The sequence below is a fragment of the Mobula birostris genome, chromosome 22, assembly GCF_030028105.1.
Source record: "Mobula birostris isolate sMobBir1 chromosome 22, sMobBir1.hap1, whole genome shotgun sequence".
NCBI classification, from domain to species: Eukaryota; Metazoa; Chordata; class Chondrichthyes; order Myliobatiformes; family Myliobatidae; genus Mobula; species Mobula birostris.
The window spans coordinates 16,692,777-16,710,070 of NC_092391.1; the positions used below are offsets into that span (position 1 = coordinate 16,692,777).

At 39.0% G+C, this 17,294-nt stretch overlaps 2 protein-coding genes across 7 annotated transcripts in view; one reads left to right on the forward strand and one right to left on the reverse strand.

Moving 5' to 3' along the window:
• Positions 1-17,294, forward strand: part of LOC140186189 (kynurenine--oxoglutarate transaminase 1-like) — a 158,571-nt gene that overhangs the window by 30,872 nt on the left and 110,405 nt on the right. Inside the window, exon 1 of one of the 2 annotated variants that reach the window (XM_072240139.1) lies at positions 14,937-15,088. The exons of the other annotated variant lie outside the window; for it this stretch is intronic. The gene's annotated coding sequence lies outside the window, so the exon portion shown is untranslated. Of the gene's footprint in view, positions 1-14,936; positions 15,089-17,294 lie in introns of those variants that run through there. 2 annotated transcript variants of the gene reach the window in all.
• The window catches only part of LOC140186187 (volume-regulated anion channel subunit LRRC8A), a 57,743-nt gene continuing 50,556 nt past the window's right edge, over positions 10,108-17,294 (reverse strand). For all 5 annotated transcript variants that reach the window (XM_072240137.1, XM_072240134.1, XM_072240135.1 and 2 more), the window contains one exon: positions 10,108-15,397. In XM_072240137.1, coding sequence (XP_072096238.1) covers positions 15,122-15,397 — 276 coding nt within the window. In that variant the 3' untranslated portion in view covers positions 10,108-15,121. The remainder of the gene's footprint in view (positions 15,398-17,294) is intronic.

Below are 17,294 nucleotides of genomic sequence, written 5' to 3' on the forward strand. Positions count from 1 at the left end.
CTTATTTCCCATTACAATTTCTCCAGCATCATTTTCTATCATCCTATATCTACTCTCACCTGTCTTTTAGTCTTTGTATACTTGAAAAAGCTTTTAGTATCCTCTTTGATATTATTTGCTGGCTTCCTTTCATAGTTAATCTTTTCCCTCTTAATGATCTTCTTAGTTTCTTCTTGTAAGGTTTTAAAAACTTCTCAGTCCTCTGTCTTCCCACTAATTTTTGCTTCCTTGTATGCCCTCTCCTTTGCTTTAACTTTGGCTTTGACTTCTCTTGTCAACCACGGTTGCATCCTTTTTCCATTCGAAAATTTCTTCTTTTTTGGAATATACCTGTCTTACACCTTCCTCACTTCTCGCATAAACTCCAGCTGCTGCTCTGCCGTCTTTCCCACCAGTGTCTCTTTCCAGTCAACTTTGGCCAGTTCCTCTCTCATTCCACTGTAATTTCTTTTACTCCACTGAAATACCGACAGATCAGATTTCGGCTTCTTTTTTTCAAATTTCACAGTGAACTCAATCATGTTATGATCACTGCCTCCTAAGGGTTCCTTCACCTCAATCTCTCTAATCACCTCCGGTTCATTACACAATACCCAATCCAGTACAGCTGATCCCCTAGTGGGCTCAACAACAAGCTGTTCTAAAAAGCTATCTCGCAGACATTCTACAAATTCTCTCTTGAGATCCAGTGCCGACCTGATTTTCCCAATCCACTCACATGTTAAAATCCTCCATAATTATCATAACACTGCCCTTCTGACAAGCCTTTTCTATTTCCAGTTGTAATTTGTAGTCCACATCACTGCAGCTGTTTGGAGGCCTATAAATAACTGCCATCAGGGTCCTTTTACCCCTGTGATTTCTTAGCCCAACCCATACAGATTCTGCACCTTCCATAGTCATAGTCATACTTTATTGATCCCAGGGGGAAATTGGTTTTCATTACAGTTGCACCATAAATAATAAATAGTAATAGAACCATAAATAGTTAAATAGTAATATGTAAATTACGCCAGTAAATTATGAGATAAGTCCAGGACCAGCCTATCGGCACAGGGTGTCTGACCCTCCAAGGGCGGAGTTGTAAAGTTTGATGGCCACAGGCAGGAATGACTTCCAATGATGCTCTGTGCTGCATCTTGGAGGAACGAGTCTCTGGCTGAATGTACTCCTGTGCCCACCCAGTACATTATGTAGTGGATGGGAGACATTGACCAAGATGGCATGCAACTTAGACTGCATCCTCTTTTCAGACACCGCCGTGAGAGAGTCCAGTTCCATCCCCACAACATCACTGGCCTTTCAAATAAGTTTGTTGATTCTGTTGGTGTCTGCCACCCTCAGCCTGCTGCCCCAGCACACAACAGCAAACATGATAGCACTGGCCACCACAGACTCGTAGAACATCCTCAGCATCATCTGGCAGTTGTTAAAGGACCTCAGTCTCCTCAGGAAATGGAGATGGCTCTGACCCTTCTTGTAGACAGCCTCAGTGTTCTTTGACCAGTCCAGTTTATTGTCAATACGTATCCCCAGGTATTTGTAATCCTCCACCATGTCCACACTGACCCCGATCCTATATCACCTCTTTCTAATGATTTAATATCATTTCTTACCAATAAAGCCACGCCTCCCCCTCTGCCTACCTTCCTATCCTTCCGATACACCGTGTATCCTTGGACGTTCAGCTCCCAGAGACATGCATCCTTTAGGCACGTCTCAGTGACGGCCACAATATCATACCTGCCAATCGATAGCTGTACGACAAGATCATCCACCTTTTTCCTTATGCTGCATGCATTTAAGTATAACACCTTAAGACCAGTATTTGGTACTTTTCACTCTGATTGCACTGCAACTCATCCCAATGGCTACAAATTTGCCCCATCACCTGCCTAAATATCTTTTTGGCTTTGAAGATAATAGATTTCTTAGATCTGTACCACTAATACCCTTCAAAGGAATTCAGCCAAAAAAGACTATTGGTTGATTAATTTACACTGTGCCTTTTGATACTCCAAACCAAACTTGTGATGTGATTGATAGGATATAACGAAATAGGCTCACTGGTAAATCTACGTTACCTCCAGAACCTATGTCCCTCCTTGCTCCTCTGTTCAAGGAAAGTTTAATTTACTGTTACCTGTTCTGGGTAACTTCAAATCAGATTCCATTGGGCTAGTAACCAATATTTACTTCAGCACTAACTGACAAAGTTACTGAGATTGGCAAGGACTCTTGTTGTGGGAGATAGGAAATTTGTGATTTTAATTGATTGTAAAATTGTTGCAAAGTAGACAGAAATTTGCACATGACTATAGGGTAATGTTCTATTTATCAAAACCTGCATGACTGTATAATAAAATGATACCTACAAACTTGGAAGTAAAGTCCAAGGAAGAGTAAACATCTATCCTGAAATTTTTAAAATGTTGCAAATACATTCCAATGAAGGGTCCTTGACCTGAATGGGTTCATGGTAATGCAGCACAGAAACAGACACTTTGGCTAGGTAGCCTACACTGACCAAAATGTCTGTCCAAGCTAATTCCCTTTGCCAATGTTTATCCCATAACTGTCTAACCCTTTCCTATAAGACCGCAAGACAGAGGAGCAGAATTAGGCTTTTCAGCCCATCAAGACTTCTTTGTCATTCTTTTCATGGCTGATCCCAGATTCCACTCAACCCCATACACCCGTCTTCTCACCATATCCTTTGATGCCCTGATCGATCAGGAAACGATCAGCTTCTGCCTTAAATAAATGCACAGACTTGGCCTCCACTGCAGTGTGTGGCAGAGCATTCCACAGATTTACTACTCTAAAAAACAAAATTCCTCACCTCTGTTCTATAGGGTCATTCCCCAATTTTGAGGCTGTGCCCTCTAGTTCTGGATACCCCCACCATAGGAAACATCCTCTCTACGTCACCTTATCTAGCCCTTTCAACATTTGGTAGGTTTCAGTGAGATCCACCCACATTCTTCTAAATTCCGGTGGGTACAGGCCCAAAACCGCCAAACACTCTTCATATGTTAACCCCATTCATTCCTAGAATCATCCTCATAGAAACATAGAAACATAGAAAATAGGTGCAGGAGTAGGCCATTCGGCCCTTCGAGCCTGCACCGCCATTTATTATGATCATGGCTGATCATCCAACTCAGAACCCCGCCCCAGCCTTCCCTCATGAACCTCCTCTCAACTCTCTCCAATGACAACACATCCTTTCTGAGATGTGGGACCCAAAACTGTTGACAATACTCCAAGTGCAGTGTGACTAGTGTCTTATAAAAGCTCAGCATTATCTCCCATGTTTTTATATTCTGTTCCCCTTGAAATAAATGCCAACGTTGCATTTGCCTTCTTTACCACAGACTCAACCTGTAAGTTAACGTTCTGGGAGTCTGGGAATCTTGCATGAGGACTCCTATGTCCGTCTGTACCTCTGATGTTTGAATCTTCTCCCCATTCAGATAAGTCCACACTATTGTTCCTTTAACCAAAATGCGTTGTCATACATTTCTCAACACTGTATTCCATCTGCCACGTTTTTGCCCATTCTTCCAATACATCTAAGTCCTGCTGCAATTGCATTGCTTCCTCAGCACTACCTACCCCTCCACCTATCTTTGTATCATCTGCAGATTTTGCCACAAAGATATCAATTCCATTATCTAAATCACTGACAAACAATGTGAAAAGCAGCGGTCCCAATACTGACCCCTGAGGAACACCACTAGTAACTGGCAGCCAACCAGAAAAAGCCTGTTTTATTCCCACTCGCTGCCTCCTGCCTGCCAGCCATTCTGTTATCCATGCCAGTGTCTTTCCTGTAATGCCATAGAATTTTATCTTGTTAAGCAGCCATGTGTGGCACCTTATCAAATGCCTTCTGAAAATTCAAGTAAATGACACCCACTGTCTCTTTGTCCACCCTGCTTGTCACTTCCTCGAAGAACTCTAATAGATTTGTCAGGCAAGATTTCCCTTTACAGAAACCATGCTGATTTTGACTTATTTTATCATTAGTCTCCAAGTATCCCGAAAACTTATCCTTAATAAGACTCCAACACTTTCCCAACCAATGAGGTTAGGCTAACTGGCCTATAATTTCCTATCTTTTGTCTTCCTCCCTTCTTCAGGAGTGGAGTGACATTTGCAATCTTCCAGTCCTCCGGGACCATGCCAGAATCAAGTGATTCTTGAAAGATCATTACCATTGCATCCGTTATCTCTTCAGCAACCTCTCTCAGGACTCTGGGATGTAGTCCATCTGGCCCAGGTGACTTATCCACCTTAAGACCTTTGAGTTTGCCTCACACTTTTTCCTTTGTAATAGTAATTGCACTAACAACTGCTCCCTCACACTCACAGACCTCTGGCACACTGCTGGTGTCTTCCATAGTGAAGACAGATGCAAGGTACCCATTAAGTTCATCTGACTACTAGCTCACTGGCATCATTCTCCAGTGGTCTAATATCAACTCTCACTTCCCACTTACTCTTATTCACATACCTATGCAAATTGATTTTAGAAGTTCTTATTGTACATACCTCAACTACCTTCTCTGGCAGTTCATTCTATATACACAACATAGTTTGTTCCATGCACCTTAAAACTATGCCTTGTGGTTCTTGATTTCCCAAACCTGGGGGAAAAAGACTGAGTGCATTCATCCAATATATTACCATCATGAATAAGCTCACCTCTGTCTTCTTTGCTCCATGGAATAAAGTCCAAGCCTTTCCAACCTCTCCTTATAGCTCTGTCCCTAAAAAGTTGCTAGTAAATCTATCATGTTTCCTACGGCAGGGTGACTAAAACTGAACATAATAGTCCAAGCACGGCCTCATCAGCCATTTTATTCAACTACACCTTAACCTTCCACTTTTATACTCAATGCCCTAACTAATGTAGACTAGTGTACCAAAAAGTTCCCTTTGTCCCATGTATCTCAACTTCAATTTTCAGATAAATTGGTTCCCTTATACTGAAAAGAACTGTATAGCTGAAAGTGAAATATCAACTCTGTTCCTCTCCACATGAAAATCTGCATGACCTGCAGCATAATTACAGTACTTTTTGCTATCATTCACGAATGCATTAATTTTGCAGGATTTGAAACTGTGCTTACGAGATTTAATAAAATAACACTAAAATAAATTGCAGAAGTCAAAGTAAACTTTTTAATGTATTTATTTATTATTAAAATGTGCACACAGTTAAAATTTCAAATGATATACATTCTGATAGTTTAATACATTTAAGACTACCAAATAAAATGAATAATCTTTAATCTGGTTGGGTATCAGAATACTCTTAAAGGCAGGAAATTCACCTAAATATGCACAAGAGTGTTCGTTGCTGGTCGAATGAGTATCAGCACGAATTCCAGTAATCAGCCTATATGAGATCAAGTTAATGCTGGAAATCTTGAACTTTTATTCCTTCTTTGACAATCCTCTCTATGAGGTTGGAAAATGAGACGACAATATTCCTACACAATAGTGTGTACTGTGTATTTTATCCAGTGAAGGGCTGAACCTGGCGACATCCTAATTAACTTGGTTCCCCTGTAAACAGGATATTAATGACTATACCTAATTTTACATAATCAAAAGTATTGTTTATGTCCTGTGATTTATTAAACTCTTGACAGCGCAACAGTATGTTTTCAATTTTTACAATTTAATCCAACTTTCCCATATCCATTTTTACAAACTTTTGAACCATTGGTTTTTTTTTGATCATTTGAAGAGAATGGTAAATGCAGCGTGGTGCGTTAAATTTCCAGAAACGCTCTCTAAAACTAGACTATGAAAAGTTATTTTGCAGATTACTATAAGGGACTTGTAGTAATTTATAGACCATTAAATGTAATATAATGGACTTATAGACCATTATATGTTAGAGGAAACAGTCATCTTAAAAGTGGAATGTGTGAACTGGGAATAAGAAAGGTGTCAGACAACAATGTAGTGAGGCTGTGAAGGCATTTGTAGATAATATTTAAAATTTGAAGTAAATGTGTTGGATTACAAAAAGTCAGCATAATTATAAAAATGTTTGGGAAGGGTTTACACATCAAAGCTGTGCTTGATTTCAGAGGTTATGACTGGATCCAAGAGACAATTATACAAAGCATAGTAAAATTGACTGGAATGGTTATTCACTGAAATGGGGTCAGTGGTGGAGTATTTAGTTGGGGAAGGCAATTACATTCACAAATAATGCATCAAAATACACTTCTTAAGACTTTGGATAAATTTGGAAGACCGGTATTCTTAGTGTGCACCATCACATAAAGAGCTTTGTCAATGATTTCAATATTTTCACAGAAGTATTTTTTAGATGACAATGGCATTGTTTTGCCTTTAGAATTTACAGCTAGATTAATCTGTAATTTGGGTGTCTCTACTCAAGGAGGTGTTAGGTGCCCATTCCCTCCGCCAGCCTTCAGGCAAGGTATAGCACCTGCTTATCCCTCCGATCAAGGTCACGTGAAGCCATGGGAGTCAGTGGTGGACGGTCATATGAGCAGCAGGTGCATATTACAAGTCCTGGTTATGCAACCACTGATGCCAGGCAGACAATGTTTGAAAAGTATTGATAAATGGTTGGGGTGGCATATCTTGTAAAGACACTGTCCAGAAGAAGGCAGTGGCAAACTACTTCTGTAGAAAAATTTGCCAAGAACAATCACGGTCATCGAAAGACCACGATCGCCTACGTCATACAACACAGTACATAACGAACAAACAAATCTGTAATGTTAGGACCACACTGTGTAATCAACAGAAAATTTGAAACATTACAACAATTCTTGATAGGGACCTTAATATGAAACATTGCCTGGTTCACATTAAATCTAAGAAACAGGACCGAGCACGTATTACCAATTATGGTCTGAAAGCTTTGGGAGAACTTTGAAATAAAATGATGGAGTTAAACAGCATGTCTACCAAGATATGGAAAATAATATGCATTTGGTGGCCACTTTATTAGTTAAATCTGCTTGTTAATGCAAATATCTAATCAGCCTATCATGTGGCAGCAACTCAATGCATAAATGGTCAAGAGGCTCAGACCAACATCACAAGGGGGAAGATGTGATCTAAGTGACTTTGACTGCGAAATGGTTGTTGATGCCAGATGAGTTGGTTTTAGTATCTCAGGAACTGCTGATCTCCTGGGATTATCATGCACAACCGTCTCTAGAGTTTACAGAGAATGGTGTGAAAAACAAAAAAAAAGTGAGCAGCTATTTCTGTGGGTGAAACACCATGTGAATGAGGGAGGTCAGAAAGGAATGGCCAGGCTGGTTCAAGCTAATAGGAAGGTGACAATGAACTCATTTGCTAGGGGCAGCCTGCAAGTGTTGACATGCTTTGGCACCAATATAGCATCTCCACAACTTACTAACCCTAACTTATATGTCTTTGGAATGTGGGAGGAAACCAGAACAGCTGACAGAAACCCCTCTGGTCATGGGAAGAATGCATAAACTCCTTACAGAGAGCAGTGGGAATTGAACCCCGATTGCTATTGACTGATGCTGTAAAGTGTGGCACTAACCACTGCTCCACTTGGCCTACTATATGCTAAGTAGCTATGGGAGTTTGGGCTTTAATAGATGGTGGCTAGTGTATCCACTGAGATGAGCACAGAAGCCCAGAAAGGAAAGAGTCAGAGTTGGACATTACGAAGATGACAACAGGATGGAAATTCCCAGAAAAAGTTATTAAGTTTTCTAGCTCTGCATGAAGTGTAGGAAGCAGACCAGTCATTTGGAAGATCCCACTCTCCCATCTCACTATCCACTACATTGATGGATAATGATTTGGGAGAGTGGGATCAAAACAAAATCTGTTTCATAGATCCCACAAAGATAGGCATAGCATGGGTCCATGCAAGTGACTATAGCTCTAACTTTGATCTGGTAAAAGTGAATTGAGATGAATAAATTATTTAATGTGAGGACAGATTCAACCAGGAGAACGAGTACAGTGGTGGAGAGAAATCCCTTATGACTTCGTTCAATGAAAAATTGGAGAGCTTCTTTGTTCTGTTCACCTCCCTCCCACCTTTTTCTGCAACTTTAAACTTGTCTCATATCTGATTTTTTCCAATACTAATTAAAGTCTATTGAACTGAAAAATCAATTCCACTTATGCTGCCCAACCTATTGAGCATCATTGGCATTTTTAACAATTTATTTCAGATTGCCTACATTTCCTTTTGGATTAAAAAAAAACACGAATGGGTACATAGATATTCAAATTGTTCATTTTGATATCAGAGAATGCATACAGTATTCAACTTGAAATTCATACTCTTTGCAGAGGCATCCATGAAACAAGAACCCCCATAGAATGAATCATAGTAACATAGAACCCCGAAGCCCCCTCTTCTCCCCTTACACGCACAAGCAGCAGCATTGACCCTTTCCCTCGCCCCCACTTGCACCAACAGAAGCACTACCCCACCCTGCAAGCAATAGCAGAAGCCCACAAAGAGACCTTGATCTAGAGTCCATCAAAAAACTGCATTGTACCAGAGAATAGCTACATTGTTATACTATCAAAAAGATCTGGCTGCATGCCCCTAACATGATTTAGTAACAGTCATTGGTTGAAGAAACATGAACTCTGTTCTAATCTGGAAACCAGCTACACTTCACTGAGGACCTTGAACTGCAAGTGCCTGGGAGTTACCAACCTACAGGGCAATGGTAATGTGCCAAATCAAATCTCACCTACACTTAATATGTGCTGGAACCTGGAGCTTTTGGTTGTCTGTCTCTCTACCACCCTCTATGGGATTGTATTCTAATGTATCCCAATTGGTTAATCTCTACTATCTCTGCACATTCAGGAATAAAAATAATTAATTGAATTTAAAAAGTCCACCATTTTAATTTTAATTAGTGTTTCTGCTGGCACAGTTAGGAATAAAAATCAAGATGAATTTTAGAAAATTACATTAGTAACATGCATTTTTCAGAATAGGGTGGCATGGTAGTGTAGTGGTTAGCAGAATGCTTAACTGTACAAGTGACCCGGGTTCAATTTCCGTTGCTATAAGGAGTTTGTATGTTCTCCCTGTGACCGCGTGGGTTTTCTCTGGATGCTCTGGTTTCCTCCCAAAGACTACCAGTGGTAGGTTAATTGGTCATTGTAAGTGTCTTGTAATTAGGCTAGGATTAAATCAGGGGATTGCTGGGTGGAAAGGCTTGAAGAGCCAGAAGGGCCAATTCCGTGCTATATCTCAATAAATAAAAGTTGCCATGTTAGAACTGAGAAATTATAGTATTTTAATACAATAGCTAAATAACTATAATAACTGAAGCAAGAGAGACACTACACCTTCATATCACCTATGTACCATTTTCAAGTGTTTATCAATTTCCTTCTCACTCGGCTGATCAACTCTATCACTCACTAAAGAATATCTAAAGAGCAGAGTCTGATTGGAGTCATGGTATCCTGTAACATGGATCCCCACAATGGTACCTTTTTTATTTTTGAGATTTCTATTTTAATTTTTAATTCCCATTCCCCTCCACCATCATTACTATTAAAAAAAAAATGACTTTCTCCACAGTGCTCCTTACACTTAAGTACTAGAATGCTTATACAATTCAACCTAGTACCAGTTCTCTTTTGGATCTTGATTACACCCATCAATCAAAAATATCTTGCTCCAGCAGTCAATTGCAAGTCAGACTGGAGCAGACACTAAAAAAAATGCTAAAAGGATCAAACAGTAACAGAGAACAAAGTAATGGCTTGATTTAGTTGGCAGCATTCTGACATCTAATACATAATCTTCCAGTTCCAATGCTGGATTTAATCATATGGATAAAAAAATGGATGACATTGAAAGGTTAACACATACAAAATGCTGGAGGAACTCAGCAGGTCAGGCAGCATCTATGGTAAGAGTTAAACAGTCAACATTTCAGGCTGAGACCCTTCATCAGGACAATTAAAGGTTCATGGTACTGTATCTTTAAGGGAGTTATCCTTCATTTGGCCAACAGTTCTCCCTTGAAAACAGATTTGGTACATTTGGAAACAATATGCAGCATACTCATTAAATACTTGAGGTAAATGAAGAGTTTATATGCACTGCAGATTAGATTACAGAAACATTTAGAGAAAGCCAATTTACATGCAACTTAATATATTTAATTTTACTTTGTATAACTTGAAATTAACAGAAAGAAAAGTAATATGAGGTGCTGAATGGAAGGCTTATTGTCTGTGCTTCCAAAGTTGGACCCCATGGCTCAGGCATTCACTCTTTTACTGTTTGTACATTCTTGCTCTGCAAAAATCAGCCTTGGAATTTACCTCGTTTGAATTAGAAATTAATACTAGTGTTTTAGCCTTAAATGGTGCTAAATAAATGCAAGGTTTTATATAGAGTATTCTAATATCTGTAATAATAAAATATTAAATATAGTCAATAAATTATTCTCCCCCATCTTTTTTGGATATCGACGGATGGAATAGAGAGAGGAGGATAAACACTTTAATCATCTCAGTTGTTAACAGAGCAGCAGCAACATGCAGTAATACATATCAAACACCAAGATAAAAGATGAGTTTACATATAAAGCGACCGTCATGGTGTTATATGATTTTCAGTGAAGATCACACTAACTGACAATTATTTTATGTAGTAATTTACAACATTAAATGCTTTGAGACCTAGGTTTTCATATAGTTGACATGGAGGACTTACATGTTCTGATCCTGCATATGTTATAAGATAGTGACTTGTTCACTGTACTTCAGTAGCAACAGATAAATGGACAATAAAGCTGCACAAAAGACGTGATAAAGCAGAAATTTCTTTGTAATTAATAATTGTAATTTTGTGACCAAAGATAAAAACATTTTAAAAATCTCAAGGACAATTTTTTTTTATTGTGATTTGGCTTGGGAACCATTCTGGTTAGTGTAAGATTTTTTTTTTTCCTTTCACTATCCCTTTAAGTTCAGTTTTTGTGCACAATTTTCCTTATGGAGCACTGTCCCAATATGATTTTTTCCATGTAAATTTGTACAACATCATTTTGTTTTCGTACCAACAGAAGTGATTAGACAATTCTGACTTTTGAATATTTGATTGCTAACAAAATTGTCATTAGAGAAACCTAAGGCTCTTAGAATCTGAGAGAGAAGGTGAAGGAAGAAGAGCACCATTAAGGCATGTGTAAGTATTCACTATAGTATTTGAAAAAAAGATCTGTGGTGCAAATAAAAACACACTAATTACAACAATTTAGAATATGAATAAGTTTGCAATTTATTCCTAACAATTTATTTAGATAAAAATGCCAGATTTTGCTATTCTGACAGGAAGTAAATTTAAAAAGATAGATTTATTATTGAGATATCTCATGATATCCCACTGAGATGCTGCAGCTTTAAAATACAGCTGTTAAGACAAATTAACATTTCTGGTTACATTTTAAAGAGAAACAAAATGAAATGTAGTTTTCAACAAAGACTGTGAATAAAGCTTATTTCACAGCATTGGATAATACTTTCTACTGCTTTGATTAAATGTGTAAGCAAACCAATGGAATTATAGTCACTTAGACATTTAATAATTCAAACAGTAAAAATAATGAACCTGAGAAAAGTGTTGCTACTAGATTGAGGCATATTCACCCCTGAGGGTACAGAAGTGAAGACTTAACATCAAATACAATTTTAAAAAATGAAATTTTACACAGCATCCAACTTGTGCGTGAGGCCAGTTCCATTAAAAGCTTACTGCAATAACTACTTTGACTTTGTTGAGTAAATGATCATTCCAACACGAACAGTTCTTTGAATATTAACAGATTAGAAGCTTACCACATCCATTTTCTTGGGTGAATGTAAGACAGGGACAAAAATGGCTTTGAACAATGCCTCTTTTCCCCTGTGTTAAATTAGTGATGGGGGCCAGGACATTTCATGTCTCTAATATCACTTTCGAGATCTCCCGTATCAGGCATGTCTTATTGCATAACGTAACATTTGGTCCAACTCCAATCATGCACAGTAGAACACCATCACCATTACAGTTTCCCAGCCCATATTTCTCTTTGTGATACTGCCAAATGGTACCCAACTAAAAGTGGTTTGGTGTACCATGAGTGTAACACCACACAAAAATAGCCAAAGTGCGAATATATTGTAGCCCTTTTTATTTCATTCGTCTGGACTGGACTTGGGTATCAATATTAACAAGACTGCATGGACTCTTTCCATATCTGCCCCAACACCCATGAACTCTGCTACACTCACTCACCACATGACATTTGAAATTCTGTGCGCAATCAATGGTTGAAGTGCCAACCAGCATTTTAAGCATGATAGACTGGCAAATAAAAGCAACTGTCTGTAATAGAATCATCAGAAAATACTGAAAGCAATCAAAAGTGAGAATGAGATCTATGGGACTCTACCCAAACTGTTAAACTATCTTTCTCTCAGGGGCCAACTGCTTTAATACATATTCTTTGTTCCCCACATACCTTTGTTGTCACAGCTTGCTTCCACCCTCATCTCACTACCAGTTGCTGCTGTTTCATTACTGCCTAACCAATCTTTCTCACCTTTATTTTTCCATTTATTGTGGGATGTTGGTGTCATATGAATAGCAAGAGAAAAGAGGAAAATAAAACATTAAGCACCAGTCAGATGCTGAAGCACAAGATACACAGAGCAGTAAGTTCCACACACTTAAAACACAGGGGATGTCTTAGGAGATGAGTGGTAAAGAAGTTACAGTTTTAGCCTTGGGTTAAGCAATGAAACTGGGAATAAATTAGGCATTAGGAGCAACACTCACTGACAACAGTGCAGCATGCAAGTTCATTACCAACAGACCAAGTCGAAAAGGATAATTCACTGAAGTACAAATATTGAAGGTATAGTATACAGTAGTGAAGGATATATTTAAAAACATTAAAATATTTAATCCACAATATTTTAAGTGATTTTCCCCATTCTCTCCATGTGGAATTTGGCAAAGTTTTTATAAGCTCCCATATGGCAGGCTGATCAAAAACAAAACCTTAAAGGAGCAACAAACAGAAAGCAGTGAATTGAATCCAAAATTACCAGAATGCAAGAGCAATGATTGATGTGTATTTTTGTGAGTGAAGGCTGTTACCAATGAAATTTCACTTGGCCCCTTGCCTTCTGTAATATATATTAATAGTTCAAATTTAACTGCAGGGGAAAAGACAGCATCTACGGATGATACAAAAATAGGCCATGTTGTCGAATATGGATAGCCTTAGAGTGCAGAAAGATATAGTTGGTCTGTCAGTTGTGCAGAAAATTAGCAATTTTTATCTAGGGGAATGTGAGCTAATGCATTTGCACACAATGGGAAGGTATTGGGACTGTGGAGAAACAAAGTCACTGATCAAAAGATAGGAGGACAGGTCAATAATATGTTTTAAAAAGGTTTACTGGATGTTTTCTCTTATTAGCTGAGACCACAGGAACCCCTGGTTTAGCAGAACTACATATAACACTATTTAAACCACATCTTGTGTAGTACATATAGTTCTGGTCACCACGTTGGAGGAAAGACTTGCTGGAGAAAGTGCAGAGAAAGTTTGAGGATGTTGCCAGAACTGTAAAATTTGAGCTGTGATGAATGATTATATAATGGAAGCAGCTGAGGTATATGAAAATCTGTGAGACTTCAGTAATTAGGTAGGACCTATTTCCCATGGCATAGGGGTTAAAATGGGAAGCAATAACTTCAAAGTAGGAAAGACACAGGATTTTCTTTTCACCAAGCTATTATAGGAGGAACTGGAACTTTCTGTGTGGAAGTGTGATTGAGGCTGAAAACCTCATCACATTCAAAAAGCACTTGCACATTTGTTCAATGAGCTGTGACATAGTGCTGGAAGATAGGATTGCAGCCTTTTTGCTGGTAAAAATACAATGGGTAAACTGGTCTTTTGTGATGTAAGTGTCCAACGATCTGAAGTGCTGGTTAGAAAGTTCTGGGCATCATAAGCAAATACCAATCTTCACCAATAATAGGTTGCTTAACCAAGGCCCGTAAATTTTCAACTGGACTTCAAACAAGAGGAAGATTTCTAAACCCTTTAACTGATTTTCTACGCTTCTTGCCAAAAACACTAATTCATTTAACCCAACACCAACCTGGAAGCATATGATACCATATACTGCATTTAACTCTCTGAGTTAAATGTCAATTGAGTTATGGTAACTTCTCCCTCCAAACCAAGTAGAGAAACATTTCTCACGTTATCTTCAATCCTACAAGTCAAATTATCTTTAACATTGTATCTGTCATGGGAAATAGTTTTTCATCAGATTAGGATCTTTTATTTTGAATGAAAGATTTGACTTGAAAACTATAATAAACTGAAACTTTAACTCTCCAGTTTTTTTTAAAACCATCTTAATAAAAAAAACTATACAAATGGTACCCAAAACTCAATCCTCAATCTTCTCATAATAATGCCTAGCTCTGAAAAACGTGTGCATGTGAAACATTCCCCTTCTCCTCTAAATGTTTTGACAGGAAATTAGTGTCGTGTTTTCAATCAGACTGAAAGATAATGGCAGAAAGTTAATGAAAACCTGGAGCTCAGTTCAATCAGCTTGATGTGAAGAAAACATTTTTTTAATAAAATGACCAAGGGAAAAAATCACCAACTATTTCATGCAGAGGTTGTACTGCCTGCTCAGGTGTATAACAGCACTGGCCCCTAACACAGTAATAGTTAATAAATAACAAAGACATTGGCAATATCAGTCCCTTAATATGTCATGGCTATAAACGTATTAGCTTTCTTGTGATTCATTAAAGCAGAAGTATTAATTAAGATAGTTAATCCAGCTATTTAAGTGTTCTCTCTTAATTACTGGCAGCTTTCTATTCCATCTATTGCTCTGATCCCTCTGGACAGCACCAGGTCTGCTGAACAGGTAATTGGACTCATTTCCATTAGGCAAAACCAGAGCAGTGAACCTGCTCATCATTCCGGCTGCTGCAGGCTGCAAATTCAGCTGAAAACTTGGCAAGGTAAGAGTTTTCCCTCTGCGGTAGAAATAAAATTCAGGCTTGTTCCTTGTCTGCTCGGCACAGCTGCTCTTTGACGTCTGATGGGAGTGTGTTGAAGAGATCGTCCTCCACCACAAGGGCACTTCTTTTGAGTAGCCTGCACTCTCCAAGCTCCACAGGGAGGCATTCTAGTCGGTTCCCGCGAAGTTCCAGTTGCGTCAAACTGGTCAACTCTCCAACCCGTGACTGTAGTGATAGCAAGCAGTTATTCCCCAGATTTAGAGTCCGGAGTTTGCGACACTGGAAGAGTTCGGGTGGCAGAGTTTCAATCTGTAAAATGGGAGGAGGATCAAAGGAAAAGGGAAGAAAAATTTTAGCTGCAGCAATTGTTGGACTGAGCTAGCATTTAAGAAGCACTTTCAAAATAAAGCTTTACATTCACAGAGTATTGAAAATTTATTGTTAACTCTGTAGGTTTAACATTTATTTGATATTCGAAATTTAAACACAATTGCAAAACCGGTTAATGTCACATAATGGCTTAATGTTTTAACAACAAAAGATTAACCTTTAATCTGAAGGCAAACTTAAAAGAATTCTACAGTCATAAGGACAGATAACACTATAAAACATAGGAGCAGAATTATAAACAAGAGAAAATCTGCAGATTCTGTAAATCCAAGCAACACACACTAAATGCTGGAGGAACTCAGCAGGCCAGCAGCATCTACGGAAGGGAGTACAGTCAACGTCTTGGCCCAAAACGTCGGCTGTACTCTTTTCCATAGATGCTGCCTGGCCTGCTGAGTTCCTTCAGCATTCTGTGTATGTGTTGCTAGGAGTAGAATTAGGCCATTTGGCCCAGGGTCTGCTCTAATATTTCATCATAACTGATTTATTTCCCTTCTCAAATATATTCTCCTGCCTTTTCCCCGTTACTTTAGATGCTCTGACTAATCTAGAACCTAACAATATCTGCTTTAAAAATACCCGATGATTTAGCTTCCACAGCCATCTGTGGCAACGAATTCCACAGATTCACCACCCTCTTGGCTGAAGAAGTTTCTCCCCATCTCTGTTCTAGAGGGACGTCCTTGTATTCTGAGGCTGTGCTCTCTGATCATAGACCCCCCACCACCACCACAGGAAATGTCCTCTCCATGCCCACTCTATCTGGGCTTTCAAATTTGGATGTTTTCCTTGAATTTGGATGTTTTCCTCGTAGCACTGGAGTTTGAGGGGTGACCTTAGAGAGGTTTATAAAATCATGAGTGGCACAGGTAAGGTGCTTTTCCCCAGGGTAGGGGAGTCTAAAACTAGAGGACATAGGTTGAAGCTGCGAGGGAAAGGTTTATAAGGCTCAAGCAAGGGTGGTAGATACAACAAACTAGAGCAAGTGTTGAAGGCTGGTATAATTACATTTTAAAAAGATTTGGACAGCATCATGCATAAGAAAGGTTTAGAAGGATATGGACCATATGCAGGCAAACACTTCGGCTTTGATCAGCAGGGATGTGTTGGGCCGAAGGGCTAGTTGCTGTGTTATAATGGCTATGAGTCACACGGCAGTAAGTATGCCTTGAGCCCTGGAGTTTTGGGTTCAGTCCTGACCTTAGGTACATGGATTCCGAAGATGCTCTTTGTAAGTGGTAGGCTTCAATTTTCCCACTCATTTTACCTTTGTATAATTAAGTTACTGCAGATTGCCCCTAGTGTAGGCAAAAGGTACCAATGGAGAGTTAATGAGTACGTGAGAAAAAGGGCTGGAGAGGAAATGAAACAGTTGAGACCGTCCATAGAAACCATAGAAACTACAGCACAGAAACAGGCCCTTTGGCCCTTCTTGGCTGTGCCGAACCATTTTCTGCCTAGTCCCACTGACCTGCACACGGACCATATCCCTCCATACACCTCCCATCCATGTATCTGTCCAATGTATTCTTAAATGTTAAAAAAGAACCCGCATTTACCACCTCGTCTGGCAGCTCATTCCATACTCCCACCACTCTCTGTGTGAAGAAGCCCCCCTAATGTTCCCTTTAAACTTTTTCCCCCTCACCCTTAACCCATGTCCTCTGGTTTTTTTCTCCCCTTGCCTCAGTGGAAAAAGCCTGCTTGCATTCACTCTATCTATACCCATCATAATTTTATATACCCCTATCAAATCTCCCCTCATTCTTCTACGCTCCAGGGAATAAAGACCTAACCTATTCAACCTTTCTCTATA